The 14,675-nt window shown below is 43.8% G+C and overlaps 2 protein-coding genes and 1 long non-coding RNA gene across 3 annotated transcripts in view; all 3 read right to left on the bottom strand.

Annotated features, from left to right (window-relative positions):
• LOC132580508 (uncharacterized) overlaps nt 1–14,675 on the bottom strand; it is a 205,055-nt gene that overhangs the window by 112,202 nt on the left and 78,178 nt on the right. The window lies entirely within an intron of this gene.
• LOC132580507 (epididymal secretory protein 4-like) overlaps nt 1–14,675 on the bottom strand; it is a 112,712-nt gene that overhangs the window by 29,899 nt on the left and 68,138 nt on the right. The window lies entirely within an intron of this gene.
• Nucleotides 1–14,675, bottom strand: part of LOC132580506 (epididymal secretory protein 4-like) — a 137,837-nt gene that overhangs the window by 112,081 nt on the left and 11,081 nt on the right. The window contains exons 3-6 of the mRNA XM_060251347.1: nt 10,343–10,470; nt 4,751–4,821; nt 3,510–3,605; nt 2,450–2,551 (exon numbers count right to left, since the gene is read on the bottom strand). Of these exons, the coding sequence (XP_060107330.1) occupies nt 2,450–2,551; nt 3,510–3,605; nt 4,751–4,821; nt 10,343–10,470 (397 nt within the window). The remainder of the gene's footprint in view (nt 1–2,449; nt 2,552–3,509; nt 3,606–4,750; nt 4,822–10,342; nt 10,471–14,675) is intronic.

Raw genomic sequence — 14,675 nt, 5'->3', positions numbered from 1 at the left:
GTTGCAAGTCAGGTGCAGAAGGAAGGACTCATCTTAGTTTCCCCCACATCCACACAACAGCTGCAGGGAATGTCATTTTAAAAATTCCACATTCAAATTCAAAGACCTTTATGGCATATCTACAGTAAAAAGCAAATAAAACATTGTAACATAGCAATAAGGTCTAGGGAAGAGTAAGTCCATTTAAAAGCAGTATTGTTGGAAATTTAAAAAATTCCTAAGAAAATTGGCAGCATATATAACATTGAGCCAAGGGAATCAGATCTAGGTTCCATACAGATACATATAGTAAAGAACATTGCTATCTAAAATTTTGAATTTTAAGAACTTCTATATGAAATTTGGCAACATTAGTGATCTCAGGACCAAATCATTTAAAAGAAATTGACATTTCGACAATATTCAAATACCTTTTGGAATAGAGTCAAGTTAAGAGCAGCTTTTCACAGCGTAACTCATACAGAGAGGACATTCCACAATTATATGCTCTATTGTGTCCAGATAGTTAAGACTACAAGGACATAGCTGTTCTTGTCTTGGGATCTGATGGTATCTGCCATAGAGCATTCTAGAGGGGAATGGGTTAACCCTTTCTAGAAGAAAAACTCTGCATTGGAGAGGAATATCAAGATTATAAAAATATTGGGGCATTTCCCCAAAGTGATTAGTGAGACTGAGCATAGCAGGAGAACAGATATGGGGTTGGGTGGGGAATAGCTTTTGCTGTTCAATGTCAAGGAATCATTGTTTGATTAATTTAGAAATATAAGATTCCTCTGATAATGATAATCATCGAGAGGGATACCAACTTGGCTTAATTTAGATATAATCTTGGAGTTCCAGGAGGCATAGTGCAGTTCTTTTTGCAAAAGAGATAAGAGAGAGCCTGGCTCAGTTCTAAAATAGAGTCTGAGTCAGTAGCATGATATTAAAATCCAGGCTTTGGTCTCAATTAGGTTTTGTCCAACTTCAGAGCAGATTGTAAGATAAGGCACGCATTATGTCAATAAAGGTTGTTGTTGATAATGCATGCATTTAGGGACACCCAAAATTTGTCTGATAAAAATTCCTTGAGTATTCTCAACACTGCAATTAAGGGCATTGAACCAAATAGGGATTCCAAACAGGACCTGAGGTAGGATTTTGGAGTTAAATGTTCTAATTGCAGCAGGGACATATTGATTGCCATTAGTAAAGGGAAAAGACTTGAGTTGGGAAAGTGAGATCCTTGCCTATTTCTGTGAGCTGGCCAGTTGAGATTGTAGTTAAATGTGACACAGATATTTATAACTTTTAACTTGTTGGCTTTTGACATTCCCCATGTGCCATCTGAAGGGGGCCCATTTTTTTGAAAAATACTACTATGTTTGTTTTGGTATAATTAATTTTAAGCAAATCAGCATGGCAGTAATTGTTGATAGCTTCTAGGTATCTTTGGAGACCAATTATGGTAAAAGATAAAATTGCAGTATCATCTGCATATAAGAGGATAGGTATTGGCTGGCCTCCTAGTTTGGGTGGATGACTGTTAATAAGCTCCGATTGCACATAATTTCCTGCCTCTGCACCCTCCCTTGACTGTGCCCAAACTCCCAAAATGCCTCAGCTGGGAGTTATTTGCACAAGATTGGAGCTCTGTGCTGACTATTCCTTGCACACACAGCTTCAAAGTTATGCCAAGAACTTTCAATTGGGCCTGTTTAGGCTCAGGAAAATGACATGGGAGGATGAGGAAGGCAGGAGCCCAGCCTCTTCTCATAATGCAGTTCTGAGCTCATTTGGGCTCTCTCCGGTTTTTAAAATAACATTCTTCACAACTGCTGCATGGCTGCTGGGATAGGATGCTGGGTTCATGAAACCCAGACCAGACTCATTACAAAAAACAACAACATGGTGTAGTTTGTCCCTCAGTACTAAATTGGAACAGTATTCCTCCAAACTCTTTAGCTTTTCAATGTTGGAATATGCTCCATATTTTGCTCAAATGAGATGCTTTTTTAAAAAAATTACTTTATAAATATACAAAAGATTCATACATAAAAATGAGGAAATATAAATGAATAATTGGCAGTATCATATTCCATTAAAAGAAGCGATAAAGTTTGTGCAATTAGTTAATACTTGTCATAACTATGAGTTGTCTTAAGCTTAAAATGGAATTTCTTGCCAGACATTAAGAGAACCCATAATTGCCATCAACATGGCAGTTTGATCCCATTTTCCTTAGCCCCCATTTTCCTAGAGAAGTTGTACATTGCATTATGCAACTTGCACCATTCCTGGGTGAACACCTTGATGTCTTCTTCTGGTCAAGGTGAGTTGACTTAGCAGGACCAGCTTCTCCTCCTCCTGCCAGCTCTTCATATGGCCAAGAAAATCTACACTCATGTCATGGGCCTTTATTTCCCTCAGACAACTCAATATAAATGCCACAAATAATTTATTTTACCTGCTAGCTGCTCATTGCTTATTTGGTTCACATCAAATCCCAGAGATACAGCAGCATCCTTGAATTTGGTCATGATATCATCTGATACTTCTCGTTTTCTGCCTTGGGGCCCAAGGAAAGAGTCTTGTTGAAAATAACAAGGGTAGAAGGACCAATCAACACGCTTTGGATTTTAACCCCCTAATCAGCTCAAGGCCCCTTGTTGTGTCCTCCCTGCTCAGTTGGTTGGCAGTGGAAGGTAGGGGGGTTAATGACTGGATAGAAAGGCCAGTCTATTTCTTCCTCCAATAAGTCCACTACTGTCTGCAGGTGAGAATGAGACAATCTCTGGGATTATACAGCTTCCCCTCCCAGCTTGATCTGCAGCTCTTTCTCTCCAGCTGACCACTGGAGATGTTCTAGCTGGATTTGGACTGAGAAGTTTAAATCCATGTCCAGCCTGGATACAACCAAACTACATGCAAGTTCAGGTACCAAAAGGAAGCATTCTGTCAATTAAATGCTCACATCTCAGTTCCAATATTCACTTCATATATCCTTTCTCTTTTAAGACGGGCGGGGGGTGCGGGGAGGGGTCATGCACATCTGATTTTAAAATGTAGTTAGTTCTCTAAGGTATACTATCTTTCAAGGTGGGTGTATGTTGGTGACAAAAAATTAGCATCCCTCCTCATTAAAAACAACTGAAGCATCCAAAGGAAACCAAAATACTTGGGAAAACACCTGGACACTGTCTTGATGTCTACATTGATACACATTAGTACACTGTCATTGTCATTGTACACTGTCATTGGATTTCCCCTAACGTTAAAACCAAAGAGAATTTGAAGCCAGACAGACCTTCTGTGTAACTCTGAATGGAGCCGAAAGAGTTTCAACAATGCTGGCAACGTTCCTAATTTGAGTGTATGTCTGCCATTACAGTATAAAGGAATCTTTCTATATATCCTGTCATGATCTCTTTAGATGAAGAGCATGATTTCTAACCATCAAAACATACAGTTTTCAAAAAAAATTCATCTATACCACCAAGAGATTCAGTTTCATCAGTGACACTTACTTAAGAGATACATGCTGTTGCTGTTTTTCCCTTGAACATATACAATGTAGTACTTTTTATAAACTACGTCCACCATTTTTATGGTTTCATTGGTAGCTGAAACAGAAAACATCCATTAGATACAGAAATATCACTTTTCTCCATACAGCTTCTATATTTTGTAGCAAAATGAGCAGATTATATTCAGACAACTTGCTTTCTGCATCTCTGTGTAACACTCCTCTCCCCACCCTAAGCCAGAATAGTGGAAGTGACAGTACCCCAAGGGAGGCAGGCAGAATGCACTGGTCTTTTTTGGTACAGTGGACAGATGTGAGGCAATCCCAGAAGCCACATCTTTTCCCAGAAAGCAGTCCCATCCCTGATCAACTCAACAACAGAGGGCAGGAAGCAATATAAACAGGATCCAAGACCAAACCTTTATTTTGGCTTTTCACTGAGAATTAAGGAGAATTCAAACACTTTTTTTTCATAGTTCCAGCTCCTGAAATAAACCACATTTGTACAAGAATAACACTGCTATAATCTCTTCTTGAGTGTGCTTACCGGTCTAATGCATAAGAAATTGAGACCCCATATATATTGCTTTTCTGCCACAAGGTTGTATTTTTTTGTTGCAGCTGTTCCCTTCTTTTTGGTTCAGTTACAATTTGTTGACAATTGACAGACTGAGAACAGCACTACACAAATTAAAGTGGTTCAGTTTTGACACCCATGTTTCCCATGGTCATCTCTGAACCCAGAGGGTTAAGAAGCAGTACAAAAGTCTGCCAAACCTATTGATCAGAGGCAAAAAAACAAGGGCAATACCTTTTCCAAGCTGACTTCATCTCCCTTAAAACATCTTTTTGGCTGGGTCCAGACAGCTGGCTTGGGGTGGCTGCTTCCCATCCCAGAAGTGAGGTGGCATATAGAGAAGCATCCTGGGGCAGTCAGACAATGCACAGCCCACCATCAAATCAGGGACTGGCTGCAGGCACTTTTGAGAAGTGTTTACAGCACTCATGCACCTTACTGCCATCCCCGGGCTCTTTCTGGTTGTTCGGATGGCTGGGAACAGTGCCTTGAATATGCCTCGCCAGTTTGCTACCACTTTCTATGTGGTAGCTTTTTGAAGTTGTGGAAGGACAAGTAAGGAAGGGATGAGTGTTTGGATGTGCTTTTTTGGGCTGGCCATGGGGCATCCCTGGGGCAGCTTATACTGCCCATCTTGACCCAGCCTTTAAGTGACTCATACTTACCAGGAACTGTGAATACACCAGGCTGGTCTGTGTGCAGCACTTTTATTGTAGCTGCCTTACATACTTCATCTCTGAGGGAAGAAAAGGAAAGATAGGTTGACCGATTTCCCACTCATTTTACACCGCTCTCACATTCGTCTTCTCAGAGGAGCTTTCTTTTGATTTCACACTATCTGTCCTAGGGCTGCAGCAAGCGTTGATGTTTTTGTTCAGCAAACAGAAACCGCTAAAACCAGTTTCTGTTTGCTTCGTAAAAACACCTATGCTTGCTGCAGCCCCAGGGCAGATAGTGTGAAATGGGAAGGAAGCTCTGCAGAGAAGACAAACGTGAGAGCAGCTTAAGATGAGTTGGAAGTCAATGGTTGTTTCCATTCCATATGGAGATGGTTCTGCTGGTGCATATGCAGAGGCATCCACCATGGCAATGACTAGCAACATGGAAGCTTATCCCACACTTTCCTTGCCTCAGCCTTCTGACTGCTCCTCTTCCCCACTGCTGGAGGGCTTTTTCAGGCTTTTGAAGAAATGGGCCATAGAAATATCACTGTGTGGCTCTTGGCCTGTGGCTCTTAGCCTGTGGGTTCTGTAGGAAGTAGACAAGTAGTCTCAAGTGGCAGTTGGTAGTGGAATTTACAAGGAAGTCAAGTTAAAGATAATTTTGAAATGGATTGCAGCAGCATGGCTGGTGAAGGAGCTGAGGCAGTGACATGTAAAGTCTGTGGGATGTTTGTATTTCTACCTGATAGTAGCAGCAATTACACTTTCAGCAAGTGTAAATTAGTAGCCTGCTGGAGGAGAAGATACGGGAACTGAAGGCACAATTCTCCACACTGCAGTGTATAAAGGAGGGTGAGGATTTTCTTGACAGAACCCACTCTTGAAAGAACAACAGGAGGAAGAGGAAGCAGTATCTCAGCAACTGGAAGAGAACCTAACACAGGAGGAAGATGCATGAAAAAATGTAACCCAAAGGAACAGGAAAATCAGGAGATGTTCTGAGCCTCTGCTGCTCAGGAATCGGTTCCAGAATCTCCCCACAGAAACTGATTCTGAATCACTGGAACAAGAGCTACTTCCCCAGCCTCCACAAAGCCTGAAGAAAGTTCCTCATGAACCTTTAGATAAGAAGCCTGAAGTGTCCACTCCCCACTATAGGAAAAGGAGGGTGGTGGTAATTGGAGACGCCTTGCGCAGAGGGGTGGAGCCAAAAGTGTGCCAACTGGACTTCTAGTCCTGAGAGGTCTGCCAGGTGCATGCATTCAGGATGTGACAGAAAGGACTGGAAGACTTATCAAGTCCATAGATTATTATCCTTTCTTACTGTTCCATGTGGGAACAAATGATACTACCCATCACAGCCCTGAACGTATTTGAAAATACTATGTTGCTCTGGCTCAGAAGGTGAAGGATCTGGGAGCACAGGTTGTGTTTTTGTCCGTTCTTCCTGTTGAACACCAAGGTGAAGGATCTGGGAGCACAGGTTGTGTTTTTGTCCGTTCTTCCTGTTGAACACCATGGCTTAGGACAAGAAAGAAGAATACTTCAAATAAATGACTGGCTACATCGATGGTGTCATCAGGAAAGATTCGTATTTATGGACTATGGCTTATGCTTTCAAGATGGTGGTCTTCTATCGGGAGATGGTTTGCACCTTGCAAAGGTAAGGAAAAGGGTGTTTGGTAACAGCCTTGCTAACCTAATAAGGAGGGCTTTAAACTAAATTGTATGGGAGAGCGAGACAATAATTCAAAGCCTCCTATGATGCAAATAACTGGGGATAAGAACTCTAAAGCTTTGCAGAGAGTGGCACATATGGTAAGTAACATTAACTTGCAGGTATGTATGGAAACTAAATCCTCAGGATGCATAAAACATGGATTCTGATTACACTAATGCACAGAGCATGAGAAATAAACAGGAGGAAGTGGAAGTCCTAATACAGGAAGGAGACTATGACATGATAGGCCTTACTGAAACTTGGTGGGATGGCACAATTGGAATAATAGGATTTGGGGGTACAACTTATTTTAAAGGGACAGACAAATGAGAAAGGGCAGAGGTGTAGCAGTATATGTGAAGGAGGTATATAGTGAGGAAATTTGTGAATCTGAGCATGGTAGCTCAGTTGAGAGTCTCTGGGTAAAAACAAAGGGAGTATGAAATAACAGTGATATTATGGTGGGGGTTTGCTATAGGCAGATGACTTGGATGAGATACTCCTACAACAGATTGCAAAGTTCTCCAAGAGAAGGAACACAGTGAACATGAGAGATTTCAATTACCTGGACGTCTATTGGAAGTCCAACTGCTAAAAATGAAAGGTCAAATAAATTCCTGACTTGTGTTGCTGACAACTTCCTTTTCCAAAAAGTGAAGAAGGAAACAGGGGGATCTGCTATCTTGGACTTGATTCTCACCAACAAGGAAGAATTGGTTGATGAGGTGAAAATAGTGGGCACTCTGGGCAATAGTAACCATGTGATTTTGGAATTTACAGTTTTAGTGAAGGGAAAAGCTGTACGTAGTCAGACTTATAGGTTGGACTTCAGAAAGGCAAGCTTTGACAAACTTAGAACTATGCTAGGTAAAATCCCATGGTCAGAAATACATAGGAAGAAGGGGGTTCAAGAGGGGTGGGAGTTTCTTAAAAGCAAAATATTGAAAGCGCAATCACAGATGATTCCTATGAGAAGAAAAAATGGAAGCTTAAAGAAACCAAGGTGGCTCCATAAATGGCTCTTGAGAAATAAAGATCTGAGAAGGAGAAGACTCCTTTAGGAATTGGAAGGAGAACCTTATAACCAAGGATGAATATAAAAAAGTCACAAGTGCTTGTAGAGAAAGAGTTAGGAAAGCTAAAGCTCAGTATGAGCTTACGCTGGCCAAAGATGCTAAAAAATAAAAATAAAAAATTCTTTTCTTATGTTCAGAGTAAGAAAAAGTGCAAGGACATGGTAGGCCCATTGTGAGGGCAGGAAAGTGAGATTGTAACAGGTAATGAAGAGAGGGCGGAACTACTCAATTCCTACCTTACCTCTTCTGCGAGAAACAGTGCTAAACATGGGGCGTTTTCGCACTGACCTTCAAGTAGTGCGACCACCCTCTTCACACTGGAGGATCTGCCCGGATTTCGCACAAGAAGCGCCGGCGCACCCAAAAGAACCGGCTACTTCCGTCGCGAAACCCGCTCAAACGGAAACCGCCAAGAAGCAGGAAAACGTTTGAGCGGGTTTCGCGACGGAAGTAGCCGGCTCTTTTGGGTGCGCCAGCGCTTCTTGTGAGAAATCCGGGCAGATCCTCCGGTGTGAAGAGGGTGGTCGCGCCACTAGAAGGTCAGTGCGAAAACGCCCATGGAAAAAAACATATAATGAGAGTATGGAGTTGCAACCTTGGACCAGCATTGGGTATTACATAAACACCTAGTTTCTTTAAATGAAACTAAGTCCTCAGGGCCAGATGAACTTCATCCAAGGGTACTAAAAGAGTTTGTGAATGTAATTTCTGAATCTCTGGCAGTTATTTTTGAGAATTATTGGAGAACAGGTGAGGTGCCGGAAGACTGAAGGCAAGTGAATGTTGTCCCTATCTTCAAGAAGGGGAAAAAGGATGTTCTGGGTAACTACCGACCCATCAGCTTGACATCTATACCTGGAAAAGTTTTAGAACAAATCATCAAACAGTCAGTCCTGGAATATTTAGAAAGCATGGCTGTAAGCCAGCATGGGTTTCTCAAGAACAGTCATGTCAACCTAACCTGATCTCTTTTTTTGAGAAAGTGGCTACCTTGCTGGATCAGGGGACTGCTGTAGACACAGTATATCGATTTCAGTAAGGCTTTTGATAAGGTTCCACATACTATCCTTGTTGACAAATTGCTAAAATGTGCTTTGGATCCTGTTACTGTTAGGTGGATCTGTAACTGGTTGACAGATCGCACCCAAAGAGTGCTTGTGAATGGTTCCTCATCCTCTTGGAGAGGAGTGACTAGTGGAGTGCCTCAAGGATCTGTCCTGGGACCTGCTTTGTTCAACATCTTTATCAATGATTTGGATGAAGGAATGCTTATTAAATTTGCAGATGATACTAAATTGGGAGGGGATTCAAATACAGTAGAAGACAGAAACAAGATGATCTCAACAGGCTGGGAAACTGGGCTAAAACCAATAAAATGATTTTTTTAACAGGGATAAATGTAAAGTTCTGCATTTAGGTAGGAAAAATCCAATGCATGGTTATAGGATGGGGGAGACTTGTCTTAGCCGTAGTATGTGCGAAAAGGATCTAGGGGTCTTAGTGGACCATAGGCTGAACATGAGTCAACAGTGCGATGTGGTGGCTAAAAAGGCAAATGCAATTTTGGTCTGTATCAACAGAATTATAGTGAAGTGATCGTATCGCTTTACTCTGCTCTGGTAAGACCTCATCTGGAGTATTGTGTTCAGTTTTGGGCACCACATTTTAAGAAGGATATAGACAAGCTGGAATGGATCCAGAGAAGGGTGACAAAGATGGTGAGGAGTCTGGAGACAAAGTCCTATGAAGAAAAGTTGAAGGAGCTGGGTATGTTTAGCTTGGAGAAGAGGCGGCTGAGAGGTGATAGGATCACCTTCTTCAAGTACTTGAAAGGCTGTCATATAGAGGATGGTGTGGAACTGTTTTCCGTGGCCCCAGAAAGTAGGACCAGATCCAACGGGGTTGAAATTAAATCAAAAGAGTTTCCGGCTCAACATTAGGAAGAACTTCCTGACTGTTAGAGTGGTTCATCAGTGGAACAAGCTTCATCAGGAGGTGGTGGGCTCTCCTTCCTTGGAGGTTTCTAAACAGAGGCTAGATGGCCATCTGACAGCAATGAGGATCCTGTGAATTTAGGGGGAGGTATTTGTGAGTTTCCTGTATTCTGCAGGGGGTTGAACTAAATGATCTTGGAGGTCTCTTCCAATTCTATGATTCTATGAACCAGGGCTTTTTTTGAACAGGAATGCAAAGAAACACAGTTCTGGTGGCTTGGCTTCAGGGGGTGTGGCCCAGGGCTTTTTTGTAGCAGGAACTCATTTGCATATTAGGCCACACACCCCTGATGTAGCCAATCCCCCAAGAGCTTACAGGGCTCTTATTACAGCTCTTGGAATATTGGCTACATCAGGGGTGCGTGGCTTAATATGCAAAGGAGCTCCTGCTACAACCCCTCCCCCCCGGTGTGTCCTAATATGCAAATAAGTCCCTGCTGGGCTTTTTGTACAAAAAACCTGGTGCAAAACAATGGTGATATCAGGGGGTGTGGCCCAATAGGCAAATGAGTTCCTGCTGGGCTTTTTCTACAAAAAAAAAGTCCTGCTATGAACAATGACCAAATATCTGCAGAATATTCACAAATGAATTGCATTTACAATTTAAAAGGAAAACTGTTTAGGTACAAAATTTATTTCAGCTCTTCTTGCAACATGCTTACTTCTTAATTTAATAGTGGCATGCAACCCTCTAGGAAGCAAAACACAGCTAATTGCTTTGCCCTTCTAACACACATACAGACTTTATTAAGAGATTGCACTTTACAAAGGAAGCTGATGATTGTAATAACACATGGGAACTTACACAACGTAGCGCATTATGAAAATCAGATCTCCTGTATCAGTAGGCAGCAATATATCATCAAAGGAGATGACCTTCATTGGCTCAATGTTTCTTAAGGCAACTGCAATGCGATACCAAGTCCCAGCAACCTAGAAAGAAGAGCTCAAGATCAATTTGTTATTCAAGAAAGCAATCTGATCTATGAAAGCAATCACAGTGGCCCTAGGCATACTTTCAATAAAGTCATGATGGTGAGGAGGCAGGGTGTCTACAAATTCCCAACCCTATGTATCCTGAAGCTGAGAAAAGTCCCTTTCTCAGGAGGCTTGAAGGCACTGTAGCAGGCAAAACAACCAGCCTAATGCCCCCTTCCTGATCTCTTCTAGGATGAAGTCAGCACAGATGGGATCCTGGGTCCCATTGAGCTCCAAAGTGTGAGCACTCTGGCTTCCTGCCACCCCCTTTGTCCCCAGAGGTGCAAGTTCTGAAAACCCCCAAAACCTGTGCCTTGGCCCCATATGTCAGGGCTGCTTGCCCTCTTTCCCTGACCTTCCCAGCACTCAGTTTGGGAGCTGAGATACAATTAACACTCCTGATTAGGGAATAGAATATGGCAACCAGCAGGGAGGCCAAGCAAGGCTGAGGAGGCACCAGCAATGGTGTGAGCCTGGTGGGAAAAGGAAACAGGATGGGGCAACCACCTTGAGGCAGAGGGGCTAAGGAAGAGACAGTCTTCCAGACCCACCAAGAAGTTAACCTCAGCAGCCATTTCTGCTGGTGCATCAGAGAGAGATACCCAAAAAATGGTATGAGCCCATCTTCCGTTAGCTTTATTTTATTATTTATTTAAAACAGGGTACCAAATAGGGTTGCCAATCCCCAGTTGGGGGCAGCTGTTCCCCTGGTTTGGAGGCCCTCCCCCCACTTCAGAGACATCAGAAGGGGGGGGGAGGGAAATGTCTGCAGGACACTCCATTATTCCCTATGGAGACCAATTCCTGTTGTGTATAATGGAGAATTGATCTGTGGGTACCTGGGCTCTGGGGGGTGGCTGTTTTCTGAGGTAGAGGCACCAAGCTTGTAGCACAGCATTCAGTGACTCTCCTCAAAAGACCCTCCAGGTTTCAAAAAGATTGAACATGGGGGTCCAATTCTATGAGCCCCAAAAGAAGGTGCCCCTCTCCTTCATTATTCCAAATGGAGGGAAGGCGTTTAAAAGGAACATGGCCACTTTAAATGTGATGGCAAGAGTTCAGTTGTGCTTGTCACATCCTTGTTCCTGACTCCTCCCCCCAAGTCTTCTGGTTCCACCCCCAAAGACCCCAGATATTTCTTGAGTTGGACCTGGCAAGCCTAATACCAAACAATGTAAACAATAACAAAGTTGCTTTGCTACAATTGAATGATTTTGAATCCCTCCCCACAAAAACTGTCTCTGGGAGGCTGCTTACAGATGGACAGTTTGGGGTGCATGGGAGACATCCCAAATTGATCAGGCTCAAAAAGAAGTGTCTCAAACTGTCGACACACTCCAGCACAAGGCACCCCTATCCCACCCAAGTGGTGCCTTAGCACAGTCAGACAGTTGTAGAAGAATATCGGTGAGCACCTAGAGCAAATTGGTGGGTTCACACTGAATTCCACATGTTAATCACCATTTGGGCGAAGAAGTACTTCCTTTTAACTGCTCTAATCCAACTGCTCAGCAATTTCACAGAGTGTATATGAGTTTTTTTTAATTGTGAGAAAGGGAGAAAAGTACCTCTTTCTGTACCTTCTCTATCCCATGCATAATCTTGTAAACTCTATCATGTCACCCCTCAGTTGGCATTTCTCCAAGCTAAATAGCCTTAAATGCTTTAACCTTTCTTCATAGGGAAAGTGTTCCAACCCTTTTATCACTCTGGTTGCCCTTTTCTGCATTTTTTCCAATGGTATAATATCTCTTTTGTGGTGTGGTGACCAGAATTGTACAGTACTCCAAATGAGGCCACACTATTGATTTATACAGGAGCATTATGATACTGGCTGATTTATTGCAGTTGCACACTGTCTCGACGTTTTCAGTGAGTTATGTACCATGACCCCAAAATCTCTCTCTTGGTCAGTCTCTGCCAGTTCACACTCCATCAACTTGTATTTATAGTTAGGATTTTTGGCCCCAGTGTACATTACTTTGCACTTGGTCACATTGAACCTCATTTGCCATGTTGACAGCCACTTGCTCAGCCTTGACAGACCCCTTTGGAGTGCCTTCTGTGAAGAGAATGAATTCTGAAAGCAGTGGTGTGTGGAGGTGTTTTAAATTAAATTAAAAATATGCATAGCACCCTGTAAACTGTTTACTTAAGGGTGTACAGTGGAAAGCTGGAATAAATGCTTAGTGGGGGACCTCAGTGGTTTACAATGCCGTTAAGTCCAGCTTCCACTTTCCAAATCATCCATTTTCTCCAAGGGAACTGATCTCTGTAGTCTGGAGCTGGGTTGCAACTCCAGGGGATCCCAGATCTCACCCGGAGGCAGATATCTGTAGTGCTTTATGTTGGTAACAGCTTTGTTCTACTGCACTGCACACCTCTGCAGGGGCCTCTCTCCCTATTCATTATTACCCCTATGTACACTTTTCAATTTAAACATCTGTGGCAGCTGTCTTTTGGGGCTTGGATATACTACAATCCAAGTTCATAGATCTTGAAATGTAATACTTGATGTTGATTTCAAATATAGAATTTGTTCCGATATCAAAAATGTTGGGTTCTGCACAGCTGTTGGAGCACTAGGGTTTCTGTCTGTCCCTTCCCCTGGTCTGGCCTTCTCTTTCTCTCTGTTCTGGCTCAACTCTATGTGTTTGAGAAACCAGACACTTCTAGCCTTGACTCTCAACAGAGGATTCAGTCAAAACAAAACAAGTTAAGGCCAGTGGTCTTGCCTTCTGTTGTGTGTTGCATTTCGTCCCCGGAAAATATAGCACAGTGCACCTGCGGGCGGCAACCGGAAGGGATGTATGCAGCTGCTTATGATGATCAGTGGTGGGAAGTTTAACTGGTCAGGATTGAACCTGACCAGAAAGAGGGCTGTTCCAGGTAATATATATAACAGGGGACCTGGACCCGCCATCTCTCTCTTGTGATGTACTTGCCAATAAAGTATGTTATGTTCTAATCGTCTACGAGTCCAGTACATTACACTGGTGATGAGAATGGGATCCTGTTGAGCATCCAGCCATTTGCCCGGCCACTTGCAAGTCCCGCGCACCGAGCTCAAGGCTCCCGCGTTCTGTGAAACCGTGGCCAAGGCCATGGCTGTGGCTCCAGGACAAATCCTACCGGAATTCAATGCCATCCGGCCCGACCTATGGGAATCATGGGTGGACTGGCTCAGCTATTACATCGAGCTGCACAAAATGGAGGAAGCAGCGGAGAAGAAGGCACTCCTGAGTTCGTGCGGGGTGGAGACCATCCAGCTGATGAAGCGACTCATCTCACTGACCACCCTCGCAGCAGCCACCTATGACCAGCTGATCACGGCTATGATGAACCAGGTGGCGCCCCGGCTGTCCCGTCTCACCTGCTGGCACGCATTCTATATGCAACAGCAGAAATAGGCGGAATCTGCCGCCGAGTATCTTTTGGAACTCTGAGGGTTAGCCCTGCGATGCGATTTCCCAGGGACCTGGAGGAGGTCCTGCTGGACCGCTTTGCGGTAGGCGTACTGGAGGAGAAACTACACCACAAGTTGCTGGCATATGAGGACAAAGACATCACCCTCGGAGGGCTCCAATGAAGAAGAGGCACACCAGCTTTGCTGCCAGCCACACAGCAGGCCGAAACCATCCACCCAACCACAAGCCACAGAGAAGCCAGCCAGCACAAAGTGCGCCAGTTGTGGGGATCCACATGAGCGCCACGACTGCCCCTACTGCAACGCTGATTACAGAAGCTGTGGAAAGGTGGGCCACATTGCCCGGGCTTGCAGGGCCAGAACCAACAGAAGGTCCCAGTCCACACACCATGACTTCACTAACGCACATGTGACCGCCTCAGCTAGCATCCAGGTAATGAACTTGCCCCTGGACACCCCGTACAAAGTCAAGGTGTCAGTCTTGATTGAGGGGGAGCCCTGCCTGATGGAATTGGACTCAGGTTCTTCCATCTCCATAATTTTGGAAGAGACCCTCAGGAAACTCTGTCCCCATGGCCAGCTGCACTTGCAGCCCGCAGAGTTCATATTGCAGGACTTTCAGAAAAACCCAGTTCAGATCATGGGGTAGGCCAGAGTCAGGGTAGAGTTCAAAACCTTCAAAGGGGGCCCTGGATATACTGGTAGTGAAGCGCCAGCTTGGTTTAACCCCCTG

Source organism: Heteronotia binoei, chromosome 12 (genome assembly GCF_032191835.1).
Source record: "Heteronotia binoei isolate CCM8104 ecotype False Entrance Well chromosome 12, APGP_CSIRO_Hbin_v1, whole genome shotgun sequence".
Classification (NCBI taxonomy): Eukaryota; Metazoa; Chordata; class Lepidosauria; order Squamata; family Gekkonidae; genus Heteronotia; species Heteronotia binoei.
Note: the sequence above shows the minus strand (reverse complement) of the source record. Positions and strands in the feature narration are given on the sequence as shown.